This window comes from Microtus pennsylvanicus, chromosome 14 (assembly GCF_037038515.1).
Source record: "Microtus pennsylvanicus isolate mMicPen1 chromosome 14, mMicPen1.hap1, whole genome shotgun sequence".
Classification (NCBI taxonomy): Eukaryota; Metazoa; Chordata; class Mammalia; order Rodentia; family Cricetidae; genus Microtus; species Microtus pennsylvanicus.
In genome coordinates this window covers 7,784,276-7,810,098 of record NC_134592.1, presented here as the reverse complement: position 1 = coordinate 7,810,098, position 25,823 = coordinate 7,784,276, and the positions used below count along the sequence as shown (strand labels likewise).

General features: G+C 48.5%; 2 protein-coding genes across 26 annotated transcripts in view; one reads left to right on the top strand and one right to left on the bottom strand.

The window, feature by feature from the left end:
• Wdr20 (WD repeat domain 20) overlaps positions 1 to 12,280 on the top strand; it is a 72,915-nt gene extending 60,635 nt beyond the window's left edge. For 3 of the 10 annotated variants that reach the window (XM_075948660.1, XM_075948662.1, XM_075948665.1), the window contains 2 exons: positions 984 to 2,243; positions 11,484 to 12,280. In XM_075948660.1, the coding sequence (XP_075804775.1) occupies positions 984 to 2,243; positions 11,484 to 11,537 (1,314 nt within the window). In that variant the 3' untranslated portion in view covers positions 11,538 to 12,280. The other 7 variants (XM_075948661.1, XM_075948663.1, XM_075948664.1 and 4 more) reach the window with 5 other exon arrangements.
• A 3,394-nt stretch (positions 12,281 to 15,674) lies between these two features.
• The window catches only part of Mok (MOK protein kinase), a 34,063-nt gene continuing 23,914 nt past the window's right edge, over positions 15,675 to 25,823 (bottom strand). For 3 of the 16 annotated variants that reach the window (XM_075947714.1, XM_075947715.1, XM_075947713.1), the window contains exons 2-7: positions 22,275 to 22,453; positions 20,103 to 20,204; positions 18,729 to 18,902; positions 18,127 to 18,241; positions 16,390 to 16,590; positions 15,678 to 16,306 (exon numbers count right to left, since the gene is read on the bottom strand). In XM_075947714.1, coding sequence (XP_075803829.1) covers positions 16,226 to 16,306; positions 16,390 to 16,590; positions 18,127 to 18,241; positions 18,729 to 18,902; positions 20,103 to 20,204; positions 22,275 to 22,318 — 717 coding nt within the window. In that variant the 5' untranslated portion in view covers positions 22,319 to 22,453 and the 3' untranslated portion in view covers positions 15,678 to 16,225. Of the gene's footprint in view, positions 16,307 to 16,389; positions 16,591 to 18,126; positions 18,242 to 18,728; positions 18,903 to 20,102; positions 20,205 to 22,274; positions 22,454 to 23,648; positions 23,698 to 23,740; positions 23,896 to 25,823 lie in introns of those variants that run through there. The other 13 variants (XM_075947703.1, XM_075947712.1, XM_075947702.1 and 10 more) reach the window with 12 other exon arrangements.

Below are 25,823 nucleotides of genomic sequence, written 5' to 3'. Positions count from 1 at the left end.
CCAATCAGGCAGATGGCTGTAGCTCAGGTCCGTACTAGTGTGCCCTGGTGACTCTCTGAGATTCATGTTGGGGAACCCCAACCAGTTAGGTAAAATGTCCCAGTAAAGAGTAAAGAAGTAACAGAGAATACCTGGCAGGTGTTCCAGGGAGTTCCAGGGCAGGACTGGGAACTTCTGGTGAGCTCTGTTGCCTGTGGAGGGTATGTGCTCTGATGAGTCCTATAGCAGGGTCTGCACAGAGAAGGGTACCCTCTGTACACCTGAGTGGCATTTGTGTCTGCTTTTGTTTGGTTGGTTTTAAAGATTAGACACTGTATACATGCATTTAAAGGGGCAACTAGGTCAGTGGACCAAAGATGAGCACGAAATAGACCGACCGTGGTGGAGTACAGGCTCCCAAGCCAGCCTCCACCTTCAGCGGGAATCTGGGAGATGTGGGTTAAAAGACACAGTGAATCCAGACTGTATCCTGTCCAGGAAATGTGTTTTCAAGTCCTGTGTTCTGCTGGTCACAGGCTGCAGATGATTTCCTGTCCTGGAGCAGCCACAGAAAGGCCCATGGCCTAAAGTGACAAAGGTAAAGAAAGCTATGAGGACAGAAACTTGTCCTGTGAGTCCTTGTAGAGAGGGGATGTAGCCATAGCGAGAAACATTCAGTTATTTCTACCGTAAGGGCCAAAGGCTATCCCACACCAGTGTGCCTGGGGCCTGGCACAGAATAGGCTCTCAGCAGATATTTATCCATTGATTGATACACTCAGTAAAAGACAGGGTTCTGACACCCAAATGCAATTCTAGAATGGGCCACAGGCTCTTCACTGGCCTGGCTGACACAGGATAAAATGGAGTGCCTGAATGGGCTCTTTTCTTCTTGCCGAGAAGCAGACAAGCTTTTGTTTGTTTGTTTGTTTTTGTTTGTTTGTTTCTGGAAAGTAGACGGTAACTTCTCCATTGTGATAACTTGTTCTCCTTTGTCTTCACAGAGACTAATAGACAAGTCCCGCGTAACCTGTGTCAAATGGGTTCCTGGTTCGGAAAGCCTTTTCCTAGTAGCCCATTCAAGTGGGAACATGTACTTATATAATGTGGAGCACACTTGTGGCACCACAGCCCCCCACTACCAGCTTCTGAAGCAGGGAGAGAGCTTTGCCGTGCACACTTGCAAGAGCAAATCCACGAGGAACCCTCTCCTTAAGTGGACGGTGGGCGAGGGGGCCCTCAACGAGTTTGCTTTCTCCCCAGATGGCAAGTTCTTAGCATGTGTGAGCCAGGACGGGTTTCTGCGTGTGTTCAACTTTGACTCAGTGGAGCTGCACGGTACAATGAAAAGCTACTTTGGGGGCTTGCTTTGTGTGTGCTGGAGCCCAGATGGCAAGTACATTGTGACAGGTGGAGAGGACGACTTGGTAACAGTCTGGTCCTTTCTAGACTGCCGAGTAATAGCTAGAGGCCATGGGCACAAATCCTGGGTCAGTGTTGTAGCATTTGATCCCTATACTACTAGCGTAGAAGAAAGTGACCCTATGGAGTTTAGTGGCAGTGATGAGGACTTCCAGGACCTTCTTCATTTTGGCAGAGATCGAGCAAACAGTACACAGTCTAGGCTGTCCAAACGGAACTCTACAGACAGCCGCCCTGTAAGTGTTACCTATCGGTTTGGTTCAGTGGGTCAGGATACACAACTGTGTTTATGGGACCTTACAGAAGACATCCTTTTCCCTCACCAACCCCTCTCAAGAGCAAGGACACATACAAATGTCATGAATGCCACCAGTCCACCTGCTGGAAGCAATGGGAACAGTGTCACTACACCTGGAAACTCTGTGCCCCCTCCATTGCCACGGTCCAATAGCCTTCCACATTCAGCTGTCTCCAATGCTGGTAGCAAAAGCAGCGTCATGGACGGGGCCATTGCCTCTGGGGTCAGCAAGTTTGCAACTCTGTCGCTGCACGACCGGAAGGAGAGACACCATGAAAAAGACCATAAACGAAATCATAGTATGGGACACATTTCCAGCAAGAGCAGTGACAAACTGAATCTAGTTACTAAAGCCAAAACGGACCCAGCTAAAACTCTGGGAACATCCCTGTGTCCTCGGATGGAAGATGTTCCTTTGTTAGAGCCGCTGATCTGTAAAAAGATAGCTCATGAAAGACTGACTGTATTGGTTTTTCTTGAAGACTGTATAGTCACTGCTTGTCAGGAGGGATTTATTTGCACATGGGCAAGGCCTGGTAAAGTGGTAAGTTTTAATCCTTAATGCTGCACCAGATCTAGAACTTGACTAGGTAGTGATTTTTTTTCTTGTGGGAGGGGTGGGATGTACAATGAATGTGAATGACACTTCTTAATGTAAATCTAAATGCATCAGAGCCATAATTTTGGATACTGCATGCCATGTAATTCTGAATCATTTGATAATCCACCTTAGAGCATTTAAAAATATATAATCAGACTAATTGCCAGCCAAGCCAGTCATCCCTCTGGGTATATAGAGTCCCAAAGTTAGCATTCCTGTATCAGACTATTCCGGTTATAGGGAAATCATGACAGTGTGGAGAAATAATGACATTAAAATGCTAACGTCGAAATTTATGCTTTAACTGGGATATTTCTGCGTAACTCCTCAACTAGATTGTTGTGCACCTGGTCAGTGTATGTTCAGTACAGATGGCCATTAATTATCACTTATGGTCCAACTTTTTATCTTAAATCATAAAATGTTTAGGAATCTATGAAATTTAACTTAGGAACAAAGCGTTCATCAGGGTTGATTGATATTATTTTTACATTGTCTGGCAATCCACAGAAAGAAAAGAGCCTTAATTTTTAAAACCCATTTTAGTCATTTTATGACAATTAAAATTGTTTAATAAACATCGTTTTTCAAAGAAGCAGTTTGTAGAACTTTGATTGCAATTGTGCCCTAAACTCCCCACATGTCCAGAGCCTGGAGTTAGGATGCGGGGCCAAGGACACCGGCCGCAGCAGCCGAGACTTGTGTTAGATGTGCATAGCTTGTGTTTTCCCATAGGGAAAAGGAGGTTCTGTCTGTTTTGCTGGGGGGCGGGGGAGCTTTATTTTACGGTCAGGAAGGTGTGGCTGGAAGTCAAGGGCAGGCTTCTCAGTTCTGCTTTGTGTGGGCTGTTAGGTTGTCCGGCTGCAAGATACCTTCTGACATGGCATTGGGGAGGGGGGCCAGTTCCCCCACAGGGAAAGCACAAAGCACCCACCCCCTTCGTGTTCTTGCATGGTCGCTGTGAGTCCAGGAGGACTCTTGGAGACAGATGCTGGTGCAGGACTCAGAGCCTACCCTTGGAGCCCTGTGTCCTGTGTCCCTCAGGAGCAGTGCTGTGTGGCTTGCCCCTGTAGCAGGAAAGTGATGGGGATTGCAGTTTGTTTCCAGCTCCTTAGGTCCTGCTCAGCTGTTCAAGAATTCTTTTAATCTGTAGTTTTTACAGATTTACTGGAGATTTTCCAGTTCTTTGATCTGGGTATTTTGTGTCAGAATGATAGTTATTTTATTTGTTAATTTGGAATATTTAGGATTATTTCTGTCTGGTACCCCTTTGTCATTAACTATAGCAGTAGTGACCATTTGTATTGCCCTGAGTAGTGGATATGTCAGTAACAAAGATCTGGCAGCTTTCATGTCCGCAGTGTCAAGACTCTGGTAGACAGCAGCCACCAACCCTGCTTTTCTCTCCAGAAGCCAGACCAGACCCAGGCCCCTTCTCATGCTCCTCCTTGTTCATGGCTAGACCAGTGTCCCCATCCCTGTCCTGTTTAATGTGACAGCCACTGAGACTGTCATGATGATGATGCCCATGAGATGATGGCAGCTTCCAGGGTATCTCACCTATATGCCAAGACATTTTTGTGTCCCTGAGCAGGTGCTCATGTCCCATCTGCCTTGGGAATATACTCCTTAGTTCTTAGGGTTAACTGATCTGAGGGAGCAAAGACCACCGCCATGAAGACTGTCTGAACTTCAGAGGTCAAATTGGGCTGCCAGGTGGGCAGGTTAGAAATGAACACTCGATGTGCAGTTTCTGAAATTCACTTTCAAATGCTTCTGAGGCATTGAGTATGCAGTTTCCAAATTCAGGACTTTGTATTTGGCCCAAATAGAGTGGCCAATCATAGGTAAGTAATATTTATGATGAAGATATGCTGATGTCTCAGTTGTGAAGCTATCCGCTGGCAAGGGAGCCATCACATGTGTGCTTGTGAACCCAGCACAGATGATGGGCCCTTGTGGATCTGCCCTGGGAGCATGCCTAGCCCCATCTGCTGGGATGCAAGAGTCACTTGCTGTTGGGAATTGGGAGAGCAGAACAAGAGGTGGATACACTGTTTCCTTTAAAGGGGGAATGAAAACAGGCCTCATCTATATTGCCTGATAGAGGCCTGTAAATTCTTTTCTGCATCCCTATGATAATGTCACAGTTTGTGATTTGGGGTTTGGTCACAGTCTCTTCCAATTTCTGCTGCTAAGTATAGTATCTGTTAATGTCTATTCTGGAAACCCTGTTTGGGGCCCTCTGCTGTGTCTCTTAATCTCCTGGGCTTCCCTGCCCTGTTCAGGAACTGGTAAGAGTCCAGGGTCAGTTGTAAAGAGGCTGTCTTAGCTGCATGATCTGGCCCAGGCTGGCCCCTGCATGCAGGGCAATGCTGCCCCAGGCCCACTCTGCCCCCCTGACTGATTCCTGCCCCCCTTTCTTTGACAGCCGGCAGAGCAGTTCTGCAGGCAGGAGGACAGAGTGCAAGGTGTTCTCCAAGACCAGAACTAAAGGTGCGGCAGCTCCAGAAGAGGGCGCTGGAGGGCAGGGGCTCCTTCCTGGTGCCCTGCAGACAGAGGTGGTGGGTGTCATGGGGTTGTGTCATGATGGTTTCTGATCTCCAAAGAATGATGCACAGGGAGGGCTACCCTGCTTCCACAGTAGTCACCCAGAGAAATTTGGGGAGCATGTTTGTAGTTCCTCACCAAACTTTGAGCTTCCTCATCAAAACTTCCCTGTTTCTCCGTTGAGCAGTCTATTTTTTAAATAATTTTTTTAAAAAAGATTTATTTATTATGTATACAGTGTTCTGTCTGCATGTATGCCTGTAGGCCAGAAGAGGGCACCAGATCTCATTACAGATGGTTGTGAGTCATTATGTGGTTGCTGGGAATTGAACTCAGGACCTCTGGAAGAGCAGCCAGGGCCCTTAACCTCTGAGCCTTCTCTCCAGCCCTCTGTAGAGCATTTTCATGAACAAGAATGTCTCTGGTAGCTAGCCCCCGGAATAAAAGAGCTTTTGGCAAGAAGAGGGTCCTACAGGCAGGAGTCCAGTCCCCATGGTGTTGCCCTGCGAGGGCCCCGCTGTACAGGTAGAGCCTGCTGTCTGTCCTGCTCGCCCACCGCAGCTGCCGGCTGCACTGTAGCTGTGGTGAATCGGCCCCAGCCTGGTCCCACTTTCCTCCTCCTGCCGTGCCCGGGGACTGAGCCAAGGGACTTGACCCCTGCCGTGCTGGCTCTGCACTTCTGAGCCACAGCCCGGCCCTTTGAGAGGCTTGGAAGTTGTGCCTTCTTTGAAAAGCAAATGTCCCTGAGAGATTGGGTGACTCCTGTGGCCAGTAATTGGCCTCCAGATCAGCCTCCAGGGGTAAAGAGCTTTAAGGTTGTCTGTTATGCTGATTGAGTTTAGTAGTGTTTTGAGAGCCACTTAGGTCAGGATGAAGAGTGAATGTTTTTAGAAAAGCCCACATTCTGAAATCAGGTGTGACAAGGGCTATAAAACTTGGCAGTTTCTGTGGGGGTGTGTACACATCCCAGCCCAGGATGTCCCCTCTGGCGTTTTTCTTAAAACACCCTGGGCCATTTCTGCACATCACATTCTGAATTTTTAATAAATTTAACATTGAATTTATGCTAAAATGAGTGAGCCTGCCTTAGCACAATGTGTGTCCCTGTCTGTAAGGTCCTCTCACTTCTCGCTGGAGGGAGATATTTTCTTCTTTGTTGAGCAAGCTCAAAGTGTGAGGAGGAACAAGACACAGGACATGTAGGGCCAGAAAAAGGTCCTGTGGAAACCCCAATGCCACCACCAGTCTATCTGACCACTTGAGAAAAACACTAGGACCAGCGTTTAGTGGTGGCTTTCCAGTGACTGGTGTTAGAATGCAGGCTGTGCTGTGGGCAGTCATGGTCCCTTATGCCTCTCGGTTCAGAGCCAGCTGCACCATTGAGGCTTGTCCTCTGTTGAGGTCTCATCCGTCACCCATGGAGCCTCCGTGCACCTTCCCATGTAGGCCTGCTCCTGAACATCCGGGGATGCATGGGGGAGCCCCACACCCACCAGGCCGTTTCTGTCCAGAACATGCTGTCTACTTGGGCTGACTGGACCACCACGAGCCGGCTTAGGTTAACAAGGTGCTCATCAAAGTGCTGTGCCGTGTCCCAGGGAGAGGACGGCAGTGTGGCGTTAGTGAAGCCCGTGGCTCTCTGTGGAAAAGCACTTGTATGCAACCGTTACCTTGAGACTCTGATCCCAAGTTCAACTGTAAGAACATGCTCTTCTGGTGGAGCAATGTCACATTGATGCAGAACTTTTCATTCATGCTGCAACTGTCACATTATCTTTGTGTCATGGTTCAATTTCTGCCTCTTGAGTTAAAAGTGTGAAAGTCTTGCATTTTACTTCTGTGTACTTGGCTTTTAAAGATTGTTATTAGGTGGCATTGTGTAAAGTTGTATGAGTATTTATCTTCAGTGAGAGTCAAGGTAAATGTGTATTTCCTTTCTTACATTTTCATCTGATCTCTTCACAACTTGAATACATTTCCTGAAGAGCCCTCCTGCTGTGAAACACAGGACCCGAGCTCCTACTGTTGCAATAACTACTGAAGTTGAATATCAGTGTTGTTACTCCTTAATCCTGAGAACCATGTTTCTGTTCATTGCTTCGTTTTTTAGCTGTTCGCTTGTCACTGTCACAGAAAAGAGACTAACCACATACTTGACATTCTGCAGTCCTGGGGGCTCTTTCTCCTCTGTATACTGACATTGAATAAACGTGTAATGCATTGTAAACGTAGAGAATTTTCAATAAGTCATTTTCACATCTAAGCTTTACAAAAAAGAATCTCAGTGAGCCAAAAGAGAAAGCTGTTAAGTGCTGTAAAATTAAGAGCCTCGTTAACGTTTCTAGAACTAATAACCATGGAAGCCACCTCTTCCTACTGCTGTGTGGACCACTGACGCTGAGCTCCAGAGCCGCAGTTGTGTGTGAGCTTGTCTGGATCAGACCCTGGGTTCTCTTTGAAAAGGGTCCAGTGTAATGTGAATGTTAACTCTGGAGGGAGCTAGGCTCTGCAGCCACTTAGGCAGCCTAGGGAGCCAAGGGCACTGTGGGCCTCTGTAGGAGCTCTTCCCTCTCAGCACACTCCCACCTCACCCCTGCTGAGCGTCTGGGCTGGGGGACGGCTTTTGTCATCACCTAGAGCCCAGTGCAACAAGAGCGACAGGAGCAGGCAGCAGGCGACACTCGACGGGGATCAGGCGGATCAGCCCTGCATATTGTCCCTTAGTACATAGACTTCACCAGTCACCCCCATCTCCAGATGTTTACATGCAGGAATTACAGGAGACATGCCCTGGTGACATGGGGAGAGAGAGCTGGACCAAGGTGCTCCCACTCACCCGTCAGCTCTTGTTTCCTGAGACACTGGGTTCTTGCTTAGCTGCCTCTCCTCCAAGCTGCTGTGGTCCTGTGCTCTCTGCCTCAGAGCCCCCACAGATAGTTCCAGGGTGTTTCCTTACTGCCTGACTCTGGGTGCAGATCGGGTTGACTGTGTGCTGCCATGCAGGAGAGCTGTTCAAACCTGTAGCTCAAAGGGACCCCCCCCCACAAGCAGCACAAGGGGGCTTTTTCTTAGAAACTAAATAGACCTAAAAGAGGCTAACGACGTTTTCTCCTTTGTTTAAAGAAAACCATGCGATTTGATTTGTTAAGACACAGCTACTGTATACTTAGTGTAGGGCTACCTGTAGATGTGGGTGCCGTCAGTGTTGGAGTTAGTGGTTCTGTAGCAGCTATGTCTTGGAGCCATGCCTCTAAAACCAGTCTCTGCTTTTGGGTGGACTCTGGGCAGCTCCTGCAGGGGGTAAGCCAGAGAAGATTTCCTCTGCGGCAAACTTCAGGACCCGGAGGGTCACGGAATGAGGGCCTTAGCTGGCCCTTAACGTACAACCTCAAAGAAGCCTTCAGCCACTTGCACGGTTCATTTTCTGTCTTTCCCTGGGTGTCTGTAAAGAGTTTGACATTTCCCTTTTCTCACCAGAGATCAGGTTGTGTAGCCCCTTTGTGCTGCCTTCAGTGTGGCCTCTCAGGGCTAGCTTGTGAACAAGGCCCACAGCCCAGCAGGACCCAGGGTCCCAGGACAGTAAGTCACGACACCGAGTCTGGTTGCTCTGACCTCTTTCGTATACCTTCTACAGAAGGGTGCTTTCTTTCCAGGTTTTCTCTGGTCTTTGCTGTAGACTGTGTGGAATAGAGTAGTGAATTCTTAAGCTCAGACAGATAAGGGGAACACACCCAGGGCAAAGAGCAGAAGTCCAAGACATGTCTTTGCATGTACAGCATCCGACCAGCTATAATCCATCTCAGCAACATCTGCCAGGGCAGGCAGGAAAATGGACTTGTTCTTTGGTTGTTCTGGTTTCTAAGGCACAGTGTTGTTTTTATTGTATATCCTGGTGAAATAAGGCTTAATTCTATTAGCATTGTATTATTGTAAATTAGAATCTAACCCAAACCCAGACCTGGAGTATTTTGTTGTGTAATTTTAAAATGAAATATCCAGCAATGTTGGCAAATTTGGTGAGACCAGAAGAGCTCAGGTTCAAGAGTTGTCTTATCGCTGGGACTAGGGTCTCTGCTGGAGAGACCTTCTCAGTTTTGTGAAGCCTGTACATAGGGCTAGGCTGGCCCAAGTGCACACACCCAGCAGGCACACAAGTTCTTTCTGGGTGCCATCTCTAATCTTGACTTGCCCGTCCCCAAGCAGAGAAATCAGAGGAGGGCTGCAGAACCACCACGCTTTGGTACGAGAGTGGCTCTTTGCCTTGGCACCGCTTGACACTGCTTCAGTGGGGGTGTGGCCACTTCCCCTTTCACCTCCCAGGCTTTACACTATAGCATGGACTAATGGTGACAGGCTGGGGTGTAGCTTGGTGGAACTCAACCTCCCCCCAACCCCATAAAGGGTATATTTTACATTCTCTTCTTTAGGGGAGCAGGCGTTTCATACAGGGTCTCCTGTAGCCCTTGCTGTGGCTGCAGGCCTCTGCTTCCCGCGTGCAGGAGTATTAGGCCTACACCACCGGACCCAGTGCCTCCACTGCAGATTCTGCAGAGACACATCCTAAGAGTAAACAGTGTGGATGGAGGTCACTGTTCTAATGATGAGTAACAAAGCCAGGCGGTCTTGATCTGGGTGCTGGTGCTGAGCTAAGGCCCTTCCCTGCTCTACAGTTTTCAGTTTCTGGTGGCCTGTGCTGGCTTCACACATTCTTCTAGGGGCCAGCAGGCCGGTGTACTCAGGAGCCTGTGACCTCAGGGTCAGGGAACTGGAGGCCAGGTCTATCTGGTTCTCATTTCACCTTCGCAATAGTCTTCCCGTCTATGGTGGACGGCCCCGAGGTCCTGGCCTCCACTTATGGCCAGGGCTGACATGGCAGAAGTGAACCCCCACTGAGACAGCCCAATTCTCTGACATTTGAGTGGGATTGCAGGAGTTGAAAGGTAGGTAGATGTGATGGGCTGGCTGAGGAGACCCGAGTGTGCTCTCCTTGGCCTCGTGGCCAGGACAGTGCACGTGATGGAGAGTAAGGACTGGCTCCCTGGACTCCTGAGCACACCGCGGACAATGAGGGCCTTGGGCTAGGACAGGGCAGATTCAGTGAGAGCTGTGTGTCACTGCGAGCTAGAACCCGGGAGGAAACTCCTCATCCACAGAATTGCAAGGAAAGGACACAGAGGCCACCAGAGTGGGCATGTTCATTGTCAGGCTCATGTTGACTCTCATGGCAATCAGGAATCACTTGGCCACCAAATATCAAAGATGGGGCCTGTCCAAGTTGAAATGTGCACTGTCGCAAGCAGTGTGCTTCAAAGGCTCTTAACACCCGCCTTTGAGAGTTTTTATTTGATTATGTACTGTAGTAAGTTGGGCTATATTCAGTTAATATTTGTTTCCCCTGGTTCCTAAGTCATTAACTGTCGTTTAAAATCATGCGCCTCCCATATGGTTGGCATCACTTGTCCATTGGCAGGCCATGGCCATGGCAACACCTACAGAGACAGGGCAGGCCACCTCTGTCTGCAGTGCTGCTAAAGGCACAGAAGGCGGGTCACATATTGAAGTGGCTGCTGTCCTCGACCTCAGCTTGGGTGGACCAGGGCCTGTTTGCATCTGCCTTCCCTCACTGGCGTGGTGGGTTTACAGGAGGTCTGAGGGGCGTGGCTCTTTGTGCACTGTCTGAACAAGGGTCTGAGGGGATAAGAGCTCCTACAGATGCAGATCAGGCCAGTTGTTATATTCCATCTGTTCTTGCCTCTTGGCTTTGTCTAGACCAATAGATTTCAACTCTGATAAGAAACTGCGGGTCAGATGGCTTGCAGTGGGCCAGCTGTTTCCTAGCTCCCTCCAGCAAGGTGTGGGGTGAAGTTGATGACCCATTATGACTGTCAGCCTCATTTCTGCACGGAGTCTTTGAAAATGTAGCAGTGTTTACTTAGCATTAAATGTCAGTTATAAATAATAACAAGTAAATAATTCTTCGGGACGGCTAAAGGATGTTTGTTTCCACGGAACCCCTACCTCCCGTTTTAGTTCTAATGCTGCACTACTGTAATCTTCAGATTCCTCAGAAATGAGCACCAAGCTCTGCCATAACTGCCCGCAGAGTAGTCAGTGCTGAGGATCCTGAGTGCCCTTGGCTCTGAGGCAGCTCTGAGGGCACTGGGAGCTGTCTTACCATTGCCGCTGCAGGACTCCCCACCCAGGGCCTGAACTCCTGTCACGTACCGGTAGGGCCTCTTCACTGGAGGTCAGCTAAACTAAGGGAGAAGGAAAACGCCTTAAGTGCCACTAGACCCTGTGGCTTAGGGACTGGGCTGACCTGACTAACCAGAGGTGGAGCTGGTGACCCTGTCTGCAGCTGCAGTATCTGAGCTATGCCTTCTAAAGGCTCCGATGGTCCTCAGTAGACACTTCTAACTGCTAGCTGGTGTTGGGGCACAGAATCTCATTCCAGGCACAGGACAGTGCTCTGAGAGGAATTAGCTAGGTGGAACAGGGAGTGTGTTAAAGCCTGGTTTCCGGCCCTTGGAAAGGCATGCAAGCCTGTGAAAAACGCTGGCCAAGGGTGAGCGCCGGGGCTGTCTGCGCTGCCCCCGTGTCTTGCTGGATTAATGTAAACTGCTTTGTTCGCAGGGCTTGTTGTCATCCCCAAACCAGGCCAGTTCTCCAGGTGGGACTGTAGTGTAGCAGCGGCACTGCTGCTCCCAGGCTCCCCCGGACACGTGTGGACTGAGGGAGTGACAGCCGACAACGGAGCCATGAGCTGCGCTGGAGCCACATGCAGGCGGCAGGCAGCGGCAGCCTGTAGGGCTGTGTGGAGCTGCTAACCCAAAGAGTTGCTTCCATTTTTAAATCAGTCTGTTGGGGCTGCAGTAAAAAATGAGAAATGGAGTTTTCTTGCTTTTTACTCTAAAATTCAATGTAATTAAATCCCATATATAATATATATACATAGTGTAAAGTAAAATGTTTCTTGGACAAGAAACCTTAAATTCAACTGTTATGAATAGCACTTGGCTCTGGTTTTGCACTGATCTATTTTATACTTTAGGTAGTCACTAGACAGCCTGGGATGCACTCATGAAGACAGTTGTCACCTTCTGACTTAAATACATAATTCAGAAAGACAGATGCTGCAATCATAGATTTAAAAAAAACTGTTTGCACTTAAAATAGTTTAATGCTAATAGAAAATGACTTTGAATATGGGGGTAGTGGACTCCCGGCTTCCACCACATGGAGTGAAGATGCCCTTTTTATCTGTTAACGTTTATTTTATTACTGTTGTTTCCAATGCAATCAAGCCTGTATTATATATGTAAATAATGTAATTCTGAAATGGGGGAGTTACTTCACTAGTAATTTTCATCATTTAAGAGTGATATTTCTAATTCACAAAAACATTAATATTAAAATTATCTTGAATATACTATTTGTTTATCCTTTTTTAACTAACGCTGTGTGATTTTTTTGTTCTGGCCTCACCCATTGGTTGGTATGGAATTGCTCCATCCTTTGTCTGTCACATCCCTTGATCCCTCACTGCCAGTCCAGTGTAAGGCTGACTGAGAAACATGTCTCACTTGACAATTCTTGGCTCTGGGCCAGTTCTCACAGTCCAGCACACCGCGGGAGCTGCTCAGGCCTGCAGACTCTAGTGTAAGCACGTAGCCTTTTCCTTATGGTTTGGGGTCTACCTGCTGCCCGTGAAAGCTGAGAGCACACACTGTAAGTTTCCACAGCTCCACTAGCCGCACCATGACTCAGGTAGCTCAGACGTCATCACACGGGGTTTCCGGAGGGCTGACATCAGCAGGCATGCATCTCTGTGCTCAGGTACAATTCCCTGCCCACTGTAGCTACTGCAGGTGATACCTAGAGACAATGCCTGTATTTCCAAGCAGGAGAACCTTTCTCACCTTTTAAAGAATGATACAGAGCTGGGCCCTTGAAGGTTTTATGTGCCGAGACTAAGTCATAAGGTGTCTGAGATATTTCTCCATTGATCCCATTAACTAGGGGCATGTGGAAGGAGTGTGGGGCTTCTGCTAGGTTGTCTGAATTTGTAGCAGCTGCGGCTGCAGCAGGATGATGCTACTGCACAGTTCACACACCAATGCAAGCCCAAGTCTGTCTTTATTCACATTAGGTTCCTGGCTTCCAGGCCAGGGAAGCCACTCATTCTGCTGTTGCCTTAGCCTTGGGAAGGTGCCCAGAACCTAGCAGTCTCCTGAAGCAGCTCCATTCTAGATCCTCCCTGTCTGCAGAGAGTGGCGGGAGGAAGTCACGTTAAGAGCAGGGCAGCAAGTACTCATGTGGAAGCTGAGGCACTGCCTGAAGAGACCTCCAGTTGCACTCCACAGCTCTCACTGAGCACCGCTCAGGGTCCAGGGTCCTGGGTCCTTCCTGGCCTCGACCCAGTCTGTCACCTAGTGTTTCCATTCGACCAGCTGTGCTGACAGCTATCAGAGGACTGTGCCCTTACAAACCTTCCTGGTTCTCGTCCTGATATTAGTCCCTAGCCACATGGTCTAATGTGCCTTCCAGATGGTCTGAGAACTGCCCCAGCACCACGGATAAACAGTGTTCAGCAGGTCCTGGAGCCACAGGAAGTGACTCTCACCTGTTACTGTAGGACTTGACGGATGTCACTCCACGTGTGGGGACTGGGGCAGAGGGGAGGCTGCATCAATAGTGTCTTCAATCATAGCAGGCAGAAGAAGGTGAGACTGCACTGCCTTTCCAGCACAGACTGCTGCGGTGACAATTCAAACACTTGGCAAGCAATTGCCGTTCAAATTCTGCTGCATGGGAGAGTCCACGGTGCTGCACTGAGCTGGTAGGCTAGGCCCATAGGAGGCAGAGAAAGCCAAGAGGTTTTCCCTCAGGTCCTTGCTACAGCCTTTCCAGATACTGGTTCTCTGCCCCAACCCAAGCTCAGCCCAGCCTTGCAGGTCCTACTTTGGGCATGCTGTCATGCCCACTCAGCTGGCTTCCGTCTCTGGTCCCCTTGAGTGTTGAACTGGCTGCAAGCCTGGATACTGCCTACTGGACTAAGGCTCCTAAACCAACAGCAAAGGCAGAGGACAGCCCTTTTCCAGGGCCACACCACGCTTTCAGAAGAGTGCAGGAGACACCCACCAGCCCTGGCTCTGTCCATTCTAAGCTTCATACCCAGAGTATTCCACGCCCTCACTGCCCTCCACTATCCCATCTTTCTCCTACAGCCTCACTGCCCATTGACTCCTGGCACTGCCCCTACCCACCCATCTGTCTAGTGGCCTGAAACTTGGGCGAGCAGAGTCCTGAGTGATGGGGTCAGATATTGAGACTCAACACTTCCCTGGGAAGTTTTTAAATGGTTCATATATTCATGGGGTTTTTTTTCCTTTTCGTTTTTGTTTTTGAGACAGGGTTTCTTTGTAGCTTTGGTGCATGTCCTGGAACTAGCTCTTGTAGACCAGGCTGGCCTCAAACTCACAGAGATCCACCTGCCTCTGCCTCTGCCTCCTGAGAGCTGGGATTATAGGCGTGTGCCACCACTGCCCTGATTTAAATGGTATATATATATATATGATAAAATATATATGGATATATATATATATATATATGATAAAAGAAGGCATACTCAATTCCTTTGTTCCATAGGGCTGAGTAGAGCCTAGGTCACACTACACTGCTAAATGAGTGCTTACCATGAACACACAGGGCCTGGGCTCTACCCCCAACACAGCAAAAGCAAAAACGGAAGCCAAGAAGAGGCTTAGGAGGATTTTGTCCCCCAGTCCAACTGTCTGACGAATGCTTTTGCCCTTTTTTTTATAGTTTATTTAACTTTTTTATTTTATGTGCATTGGTATGAAGGTGTCAGATCCCCTGGAACTGGCTCTTCAGACAGTTGTGAGCTGTCATGTGGTTGCTGGGAATCGAACCTGGGTCCTCTGGAAGAGCAGTCAGTGCTCTTAACCACTGAGCCATCTCCCCAGCCTGCTTTTACCCTTTTGAATCCACTCAGTACCATTCTTTTTACATTTGTTCCATCTCTCCACTGTAGTGGAATGGACTTGTGTGTGTGCACCCGTGTGCAGAAAGAACCAGGACACCTAGTGTGTCACTTATTCTTCTCTGCTCCATTGAGTCCCCTGGTGGCCAGCAAGCCCCAGAGACCCTCCTGTCTTGCCCCCATCCTGCACTGTTCCCTGCCCTGGTGATCGGGTTTTAGGGGTGTAAGAGTACCAGCTTTTACATGGATGCTGTGGATCCAATTCAGGTCCTCTTCTCGAGCCCAAGCGCTCTGACCACTCCCTGTCTCCCTAGCCCCAGCCTTCTTTTTCTAGGGCACAAGGTGCCCAACTTGCCTACCTGCTCCAAGCCACACTGACAACCAGACACTGGTTCTGCATCCCTAAGGGAGTCTAGGCACTAGCAATCATGACATAGCTGCCACTCAAAGCTGGCACAGGATGTCAGCCTGCCCAGCTGCGGCTCAGGAAAGCCGACACAAAGCGGCTTGTAACACATTTAGATGGAGCCCATTCTCATGAGCCACTGTAACAGTACCTGGTTCTGCAGTGGAAACCAGCAGTCTGCAACAGCACTCCTAGGAGGTACCACAGCCACAAGACCTGGAATACTTGCCAATTCTGTTGGGAAAACACTAAGGTACAATGTGCACAGCCACCTCTCAACCAAGCCTAAGTCACTCATCACAGAGATTTTCATCTATCTTTTATTTGTTTTCTTTCTTATTTTCTTTTTCTTTCTGAGGCAGGGATACTCATTGAGTAGCCCAGGCTGGGCTCTTCCTGTCCTCCACCTCCCCAGTGCTGGGATTACAGGTATGAGTTACCAAGCCCAATTTTATGTATATATATTTTTTTTTTAAATTTTTTTTATTTTTTTATTTTTTTTTTGGTTTTCCGAGACAAGGTTTCTCTGTGGTTTTGGAGCCTGTCCTGGAACTAGCTCTTGTAGACCAGGCTGGTCTCGAACTCAGAGATCTGCCTGCCTCTGCCTCCCAAGTGCTGGGATTAAAGGCGTGTGCCACCACCGCCCGGCCCCAATTTTATATTTTGATTCATATAAAAAGTCACCTCAAATCCTTACATTATGAGAATGAAACCCTTGAATGAGGTGGTTTTACAAATGTATTAAACTGGAACATTTGGTACAGCTGCTTTGGGGTGGCAAACACACGGCTCCAGGCTGTGGGTACAGACGGGCTGCTGGGCAGCTTGTCCCTGGGCCACCAAGCATTGTCAGGACCACCAGCACACAGGGTATCCTCTGGCCCGTCCACTCTCAGCCGCAGGGGCCTAAGCCTGCTCATAGCGCCTGCCCTTGCTCTCCAAAAGGGTGACCAGGTGGTGTGCTGCTCAGTATTCGCCCCCTTTCCTGTTGATCGTAGGCAGGTGATACTGTTCCAGGTGAGGTTTGATGTCCTTCTGTGTGTCTGTCTGGTAAAGAAGAACCACAGACACTGAATGGAGACTGAGTCCAGGCCCTAGAGCAGCCCCACAGAAAAGCTAGAGACTACTACCTTCTTGTTCGCACCAGCACACTTCAGGGGTCTCAACACAGGGACTCTTCCGTTTGCTCCAGTGCCTAACACTGACCGCAGCGCAGGACTGGAACACGATGACAGTCTGGTCACTCCGGACAGCCTCAGTTTAGGCAGTTCCATCAAGCTGGCTGGCCCTTGTCTTCTGGCACAGCACTCCTCTTGCCTCAGGGGCTGCTTCTTGAAACAGAACACTGATCAGTTCCCCTTCAGGAATCAGCTCAAGCAAAGGACACTCTTTGCCTGATCAAACTGCCTGGCTAGTGCCAGGATGGAAAGTACGGTGAACAGCCAGCCACGAGTGTATGGCAGCCTTCCTACAGCCCACCAAAAAAGGAGAGCCCCCAGGAATCCTCCTCTGTTCTGCAGATCCTACCAAGCACTGGCCCTCAGCACAGCCTTAAGGCTGTGCTTTGGCCAACTTGCAGTGAGGTGGTGGGCCAGTGCAGGCTTAAAACACTGAGCTATGACTGGGCTTTCTAGGCCCTGTTCACCCCAATAGGCCTTTGTACAGCTTCAGGGTAAGAATTCATTTGTTTGCTTGTTTGCTTTTGAGATAAGGTCTCACTGTGTAGCCCTGGCTGGCCTGGAACTTGCCCTGTAGACCAAGATCTGCCTGCTTCTGCCTCCTGAGTGCTGGGATTAAAGGTGTGTTCCACCATGCCCAGTAGTTTCTGCATTGTTTAAGTACTAGAAAAAAATGCCTAGCATGTGAAGATTTGTGGAAAACAGTGCGCAGCTCCCTGGAATAAGATTCTTCCACACTGGATGCCCTCATCGAGGTGTGGCTTGCAAGCCACAGCCAGGAGACAGGCATAGCCTTCAGTAACTAGTGCTCATCTTGGATGTGACTACACAGTTGGGGGTGAGGTGGGATGGAGAGATGCCAGCAGACAACATGAGGGTAGAGGGTGACATAGTTGAGCAGGCAGTTTGGAGGCCATTTATGGTCGTAGGAGCTGAGGGAGAGGAGATTACCATGTGGGCCTGGGCATGTGAGGCCCCCTGGGAAAGACAGCCATGGGGAATGCAGGAGATACTACACAAGTACACTTGGTTCCTGGCCAAAGCTCTGGGAGACACTGGCTGCAGTGGCCCCATGTGATCAGAGCTGCCATGCACGGTAAAGGTGGGAGAAACAACTGACTGTGAGAGGCTACAGCTAGAGTTAGATACTAGCTCCAGGCTGTACGGCCGGCAGAGCCAATGGGTACCACAGGTCAGGATGCAACAGGATAGGTGGAAAGGAAGACGGAGAGAGTGCACGGTGAAGCTGTCATGTCTGAAGAGGAAGAATGCTCACCATCTGTAGCTAGGGCTACAGTGGCTTCTCAGTACCTCCTGTTGGGCTCATTCTCAGGACATACGTGACCACATTGTGATGTGACCACAAAGGGCTTTGGTGCAGAACAGGTACTTGCACATGGCTATCAGATCAGATCAGATACCCATGGAACGGTCCCCTCTCTGGGCTTACACACATGTTCTAGTAGGTAGTGAGGCAGAAAAGGCTTAGGTAGTTGGAGGCAGGTCCATACTACCTGGAGCAATTAGAATATTTCTAACATGAGACTGTAATAGCATGGTGTTCAGGACTCAGTTGACACGGTGCCCTCTGGAACGGGTGTGTCACTAACCTCCACACCTTGTGGCCTCCTCAGAAACAAGTTATGTAAAGGTTTCCAGTCTACCCAGCTCACTGATTTCAGCTCATACCTGCTTTCTGCCCTCCTCTGAGAATGACCAGTTTTGCCTGGATGACTCTGGCACCATGGGGTACTTCGGGAAGAAAGCTCTTCTGTGGTTGGCTAGGGTCTGCGTCTCAGCGGCCCTACAGGGGAGGAAAAGAATGTGGCCATCTCTGATAATGGCTCCAGAGCTTAGCTGTTTCCTTCAGCTACAAATATGCCCTTATGAGTGGCCATTCATGCTGTTTTCCACAGAACTAAAGAGTCCTTTTCTTCCCTTCCTGTACAAATTCAGTGCTGTCTGGGCTGGGAACAAAAGTTATCTTAACCGTGCAGTATTGTATGTGGCCTTAGTAGGGCCAAACAGTCAAATTCAGGAGTGTATAGATGTGTGAGGTTAGGTGCCCTCGATAAGTCCCTCCCGCCAAGCACTTAGAAAACCCTCTAGAGCTAGGTAGCATACAGACCACTCAGTGAACTTATGCTGACTATCCTGGATGTGCCCCAGGCTCTTCTAGGGAGCTTACCTACTAGAGTTTTGACATCTAACCCCAAAGCAGCTCCTTGTCCCATGGGTCTCATAAACCAAGACTTCCCACTCATCATTCGGCAGTCTACCAGAAATCCTACCTCTGCACCTGGAAATAGGGGTGCTGAAGGGCTTGGTGAGCCGCGATTCGGTCATCAGGGTCATAGGCCACCATTGCATGCAGGAGGGAGAGGCATTGCGGGGACAAATTGGTTGTCAGTAGAGGTATTCCTGATCCCTTTTTAAAAGGAAAATCAAAACTCATAGCTCTCGACCTGTATTGAAAGCCCAATGATAATAAATCATCATGCCATTATTAGAGCACTGGTGGCTGCCACCCTGCCTCTAAGGGCCCTGCACTGAAGGTAAGAGCTCACAATCCTCAAGGGAGCAGCAAGTCAGGATGGCTGTGGTGGAACATGTCTACAAGCCTACACTGCGATGTAGTGCTATGAGGATCAGGTGTGCAAGGCCAGCCCAGGCTACATAAAGAGTCTGAGGCCAACCTGGACTTTGAAAAAGGGTAATGGAGCTGGGCATGGTGGTGCATGCCTTTAATCCCAGCACTCAGGAAGCAGAGGCAGGATATCTCTGTGAATTTGAGGTCAGTCTGGTCTACAGAGTGAGTTCCAGGACAGCCAAAGATACACGGAGAAACCCTGTCTCCAAAAAAAAAAAAAAAAAAAAAAACCAAAACCAAACCAAACCAAAAAGGGTGATGGGATAAGAGAACACACAACTCCTGAACTCCAAGAGAGAATCCTGCTAAGCCAATGGCTCTGCGAGACCCAACCATCAGTGCAGCTCAACTGCCGGATAAAACACTTGGCTCTGAGATGGAGGGAGGCTGTACAAGGGACGATTTCTGCATTTCCTGTTCAATTATGCTGTAAACTAAACCTAATAAACAGGGATGTGTGTGCTATAAATGTACGAGACTCCCTTGCCTGTAAAAGCAGAAACTTTACCTTCCCATGTGACTAGAATTAAAGGTGAATAGGAGAAAACAAGGTGGGTGGCTTTTCTACTGACCTTTCTTGGACCATGAGCCTTCTGGGAGATCTTTTCTAGCAAGTTTCCCACTCCCTACAGGCCTCAGCTTCATCTCTCATCAAATTAAAACTCCAATGGGGCTGCAAGGGCTGGGCACATTGTTACCCTCTGACTGCTGACTGCAGCCTCAGGAAGTCATCACAGACGGCCTTTCTGACAAGCAACCTTCTCTCTCACCCAAGCAGACCCAAGTCCCATATAAATGCTCTGGGGACGAAAGCCAGTACCAGGCCTTTCTGAGAGACAGGGAGAGCTTTTTGTGACTCAGGAAGAGTAGGGCTCCCTGAGCCCCCAAGAGACATGGCTGGCTCCCCTCTCACAGTGTGTGACTTAGAAAATGTCACGGGGTCATGGAAACAGCTCTCGGCACTATCCCTGGCCTGCTGTAGAAAGGCTGGGGCCCAGACAGAGTGCACACTTACTGTTTGAACTTGGTGAGCGTCTTCTGACAAGGTGTACCAATAACATCATGGATTTTTGAGATCTGGTCCAGTTCATTCACACCAGGGAAGAGGGGCTGCAGGCTGCAGGGGCACAAGGAGGTGCGCTGCAGTGAGGCAGGCCTCCCCACACAGGCTGTCCCCAAGTAACCTCTGGTCTGGAGACTGTTGCTCTTTCTTTGGCCTGGGCTTTCCCTTCTGCCCCAAGTATTTCTTTTTTTCTTTCTTCATTTTTTTGTAAGACATGTCTAAGCTTAATTTTTTTGCTTGTTTTTTGTTTTTCAAGACAGGGTTTCTCTATGTCCTAGCTGTCCTGGAACTCGCTCTGTAGACCAGGCTGGCCTCAAACTCAGAGATCTGTCTGTCTCTGCCTCCCAAGCACTAGGATTAAAGGTGTGCACCACCACTTCCTGGCCTAAACTTATACTTTCTAAAAATGTTTTTAAAGATTTATTTATTTATTATGTATACAGTGTTCTGTCTGTATGTCTGCCTACAGGCCAGAAGAGGGCACCAGATCTCATTACAGATGGGAATTGAACTCAGCACCTCTGGGAGAGCAGCCAGTGCTCTTAACCACTAAGTCATTTCTTCAGCTCAATTTTTAAAATTTTTAAAATTCTGTGTATTTTTGCCTGCATGCATGTCTGTGCACCATGTGCCTGCCAGGTACCCGAGGATGCCCAGAGGATGACATCAGACCCCTTGGAACTAGAATTATGAATGGTTTGAGCCACCATAGGGGTGCTGGGAACTGAATCCAGGTCTTTTGCAAGAACTTCTGAATCATCTCTCCAGCCCCCTAGGAATTTCTTAAGAGACGGTCTGTGGATCTCACTCCTCAGTCCAGCACCCTAGTTTCTCTACTATGAAATGCCATAAACTACACAGAACCTCCTGTCAACCCACAGGAGTTTGGTCGAGAAACTCCAGGTGGCCAAAGTCAAGTATGCTGGCAAATTAGTTTCGGGATGCCTTCAGTTCAGAGCTGTTCTGATTTGGGGACATGATCCGTGTTCCATGCCACAACAAAAACTTAAAATACAACGTTGGCAGTAGGACTCTTTAACTTCATGGCCAAAGGGGACATTGTGAGAGATTAAAAAACTGCTCTGAGGGGTTGGAGAGATGGCTCAGAGGTTAAGAGCACTGGTTGCTCTTCCAGAGGTCTGAGTTCAATTCCCAGCACCCACATGATGGCTCACCACCATCTGTAATGAGACCTGGCGCCCTCTTCTGGCATGCGTACTTGAAAGCAGAATGTTGTATAAATAATAAATAAATAAATAATCTTAAAAAAAACTGCTCTGAGCAGAGGACATGATTACTAATGGCTCGCCTGCGGCTATCTGAAATTTTGCTCAGATGTCACAGGCTACTGTACTCTTAATTATCCGTCCTTAAATACCCTTCCAGACTAACTCATGGATCTTAGCACGTGACAAAGAATTGTCTGCTGGCATTTACAGCCTCAGTAAAGTCACCGCTGAGTTTCCCAAATGACATTATTCGTCTATACAGACTAGAACCGAAGAAGGCCTGAAGTGCATGTCCACACCATTATTCCACAGCAGTTAAAAGAACAGGTGGAACCGCTGACCCCTGGGTCCCTGCCTGTGTTGATACTTCACCTCAAGATCCCCCAGAAGCAAAGGCTGCGCCCACTCCTCCCTGGGCCTGATTAAGAAAGGTAAGACTCACCTGTGAGTGAGACCCCCAGTCTGTTCTCAGCCACTGTTCTTCCCAGGGATGGTATCAAAAAGTCAGAGGAGGTGTGAGCTGGGGCTTTCTAGAGAAGTCCAATTGTGCCAGGAGGGGCCTCATGCCCACACTGTGGCAGGGTGGTGCTACCTTGTTTCTCTGATCTTGCCTCTAGTCCCTGCATGATCAAGTCCTATCACCAGCCCCACCCTGCCACGGGGCCTGCCAGTACTACTGCCCAGGCCATGCAAGTAAGGGCAAGTACTTAGCAAGAAGTGAGATGAAAACCTAGTCAGTCGCCTGCTGATGGAGAGCCCAGTGCAGTAGCAACTGAGCAGAAACCAGAATGATCTCATCCTGGAACTTAAAGGAAGGAGCTGGCAAGTGCCTTGCCCAGCCTCATCATGTGACCTGCCCACATCACCGCAGGCTCAGGTGCTGGCCCTGCTCTACCTGGCAATCTCGTAGAACACACAGCCAGCGCTCCACAGGTCCATCTTGTACGTGTAGAACCCGTCGGTGAGAAGACACTCTGGGGCCCGGTACCACCGGGTAGAGATGTACTCTGTGTAGGGTTGCTTGGAATAGACACTCCGGCATGACCCAAAGTCCCCTAGTTTCAGGACATCCTGCTGTAAGGGAGAGAGAGCAGGGTTGGCTCTGTGTCAGTCTATAGCCACCGTCACACAAACCATTTAAACATATAAACTAGGGAAAATTTAGCATCTAAGCAGCTCACAGCACACTGTGTACAGGCTTTCTAAGAGACTCTAGTGAAGAATGTGCTGGAAGAATACCCTGTAATGCAAGAACACGAAGTTCCCTGTGTCTAGAAGGCACCCAAATCCAGATGAGTGCCGTCACCAGTCACAGACACCCTGCTGCAGCAGCTCCAAGGCCGTCTGTTCTGGGTGGCTCAGTTCTAGCCTCACTGCACACAGGCTTCCTGCAGCCATGTGGTTCAAGGGGACTCTTCTGATAGCAAGTCAGTTAGAGGGATCATGCACGGTACACTTTAAATTTGGGTAGTAAGGAGATTTCAAGTCTGAGAAATCTCAGATTTGGAAGGCCCCCAAACCCGCTCTTTCCCAAGCTGACATTCAGCACGGAGAATGGCTATCTTCATTTCCGGTCAGGGAGCAGCTGTCTATTGAGCAAACTGCCTCTTTATATTGCATTCTTCCAGGAGAAAGTCAACAATGCAGGCAGCATTTGCTAAAGCAAGCCTCCTTTTACAAACCTGGAGGGAGAACCAAGTCTAACCCAGGCCAGGGTACACAGTCTAGAATGGACAAGGCCCTAGCTTCTATTCCAGCACCGCGAAACCCAAAGCCAAACCATACTTTCCAGCTATCTGGAAGAGAAGAGATATCCAGTGAATCCAAGTTTATATTATGAGTCTAGAGAGATGGCTCAGTGGTTAAGAGTGTGTATTGCTTTTGCAAGAGGATCCAGGTTCGGTTCCCGGCACTCACATGGCAGCTCCAGAGGTCTTGAATCTTGGCTTCTAAGGCTGCCTACACTTGTGCACATACCCACACTCAGACAAACACATACACTTTTTTCTTCCCTTTTTTTTCAAGAAAAGGTTTTTCTGTGTAGCTCTGGCTGTCCTGGAACTCACTCTGTCGAGCAGGCTGGCCTAGAACTCACAAAGATTCACCGGCCTCTGCCTACCGAGGCTGAGATTAAGGGCATGTGCCACCACCGCCCAGCCAAACGCACATACTTAATTAAAAATAAAAAATAAATCTAGAAAAAAGAAAACTTCAAAACTTTATATTCTACCTTTATTTTGATATCAAGTTTCTATATAAAAGTTTTTACCTTTACTAGTATATTTTCTGGTTTTACATCTCTGTGAAATATCCCGTTTCTGCATTGAGTATTAAAGAAAGAATGAAGAGAATGACTTGCACCTCACTGATCCAAAATCTCCGCCTAGAGCCGTGTCCCTGCACGCTGGAGGGGGGATCCACCCCTTCCCAGCTACCTGTGCATGTGGTCAAGTGATTTGCATAGCTGGTACATATAATGCATGATCTTTTTCTCTGACAGTGGATGTCTTCTCCCTGTGCAGTCAAGGAAATGGCCAATATATTTATTAATGCCACACACACACACACACCACTTTATGAATAGGCAATAGAGAGCACATGTATAAAACTCCATCGAACTTTGAAACCTTTACTCAGGGGAAGGCACAGGCACGGCACAGCGTGTGTGTCAGTCGGACGACAAACTGGGAACCAGTGCTCTCAAAACAACAAAAGAAAATAACTTAGTTTTCAGATCTCTAAATCACCAGATGGTGGTAGCTAGCACACACCTTTAAGCACTTGGGAGGCAGAGGCAGGTGGATCTCTGTGAGTTTGAGGTCAGCCTAGTTTACAGAGCGAGTTCCAGGACAGGCTCCTGTCCCGAAAAACAAAACAATCTCTAAGTGCAACTAACTTTTCATTCAACACCATAATCATTTTTATTAGACTGTTTCACATGACATTATAATTTACTAGAATTATAAAATCAGTTAGGGCAATGAGGACACTAAGAGAGACTTACATAGATCTAATCTACATGGGAAGTAGAAAGTAGAAAAAGACAAGATCTCCTGAGTAAATTGGGAGCATGAGGACCTTGGGGGGGGGGCTGAAGGGGAGGGTGAGGCAGGGAGGGGAGCAGAGAAAAATGTAGAGCTCAATAAAAATCGATTAAAAAAAAGAAAAAATCAGTTAGGGACTGGGGAGAGGGCTCAGCAATCGAGAGCGCTTACTCTCTTGCACTCCACTGGGCAGCAGTCTCAGGGGGTTCAGACACCCTCTTCTGGGCTCTGCAGCTTACACACATTCATTCAGACACTCACACATACACATAAAACAACTCTTAAAAATATAAAAGAAAACTGGCTGCTCTTGCAGAGTACCAGGCTTTGGTTCCCAGCACCCACAAGGTTGCTCACAACCATTCATAACTACAGTTCCAAGTAACCTGATGCCCTCTTCTTCTGCCTTCCATTTGCATCTGGCACAGGCATGGTGCACAAACATACATGCAGGCAAAATACTTATACACATAAATTTTAAAAGTTAATTGAGATTTTGAGCTGGACGGTGGTGGTGCATACCTTTAATCCTAGCACTTAAAGGTGGAATTCTGAATTCAAGACCAGCCTGGTCTACACAGTGAGTTCCAGGACAGCCAGGGCTGTACAGAGTAACCCAGTCTCAAAAACAAAACAAAAAACCAAACAACAACAACAAAATTTAAGATTTTAGTTAGCTTTCTTAAGCTTGGGGAATTTTATAACCTACTATCTACAGCGTTGGAGAAGTAGCTCAGCTGCAGATCACTTGCCCAGAGTGCTTAGGCTCTAGGGGCATTCCCCAGTACAAAAATAAAACAAACCAACCAACCAAAAAACAAACAAACAACCCAAAAGCCAGTTGTAACTAGTGCCCTATGTCTTTAATCTCAGCAGTTGGGAAGCTGAGGCAGGAGGATCCCCACAGGTTTGAGGCAAGCTTGGACTACAGAATCAGATCCTGTATCAAAAACCTTTTTTCGCCGGGCGATGGTGGCGCACGCCTTTAATCCCAGCACTCGGGAGGCAGAGGCAGGCGGATCTCTGTGAGTTCGAGACCAGCCTGGTCTACAAGAGCGAGTTCCAGGACAGGCTCCAAAGCCACAGAGAAACCCTGTCTCGAAAAACCAAAAAAAAAAAAAAAAACCTTTTTTCTATATAAAGAAAACAGAGACCAAGTATAATGACATAAATGTGAAATCCCAGTACTCGGAGGGCTGAGGCAGGGAAGAGCCCCTGTTTCAGGGCAGCCTGAGCATGTAACTTCCATCTCCTGCACACCTGCTGGAGCTGGGCTCTCCTTAGGTCATTCCTGGGCTCACAAAGGAATTAGCCAGAGTCCCTCCCCACCAATTCCCTCTGCCCTGTGCATCCCAGAGCTCCAGCTTCAGACCTACTTCACACTGTTCCACTTATGAGAG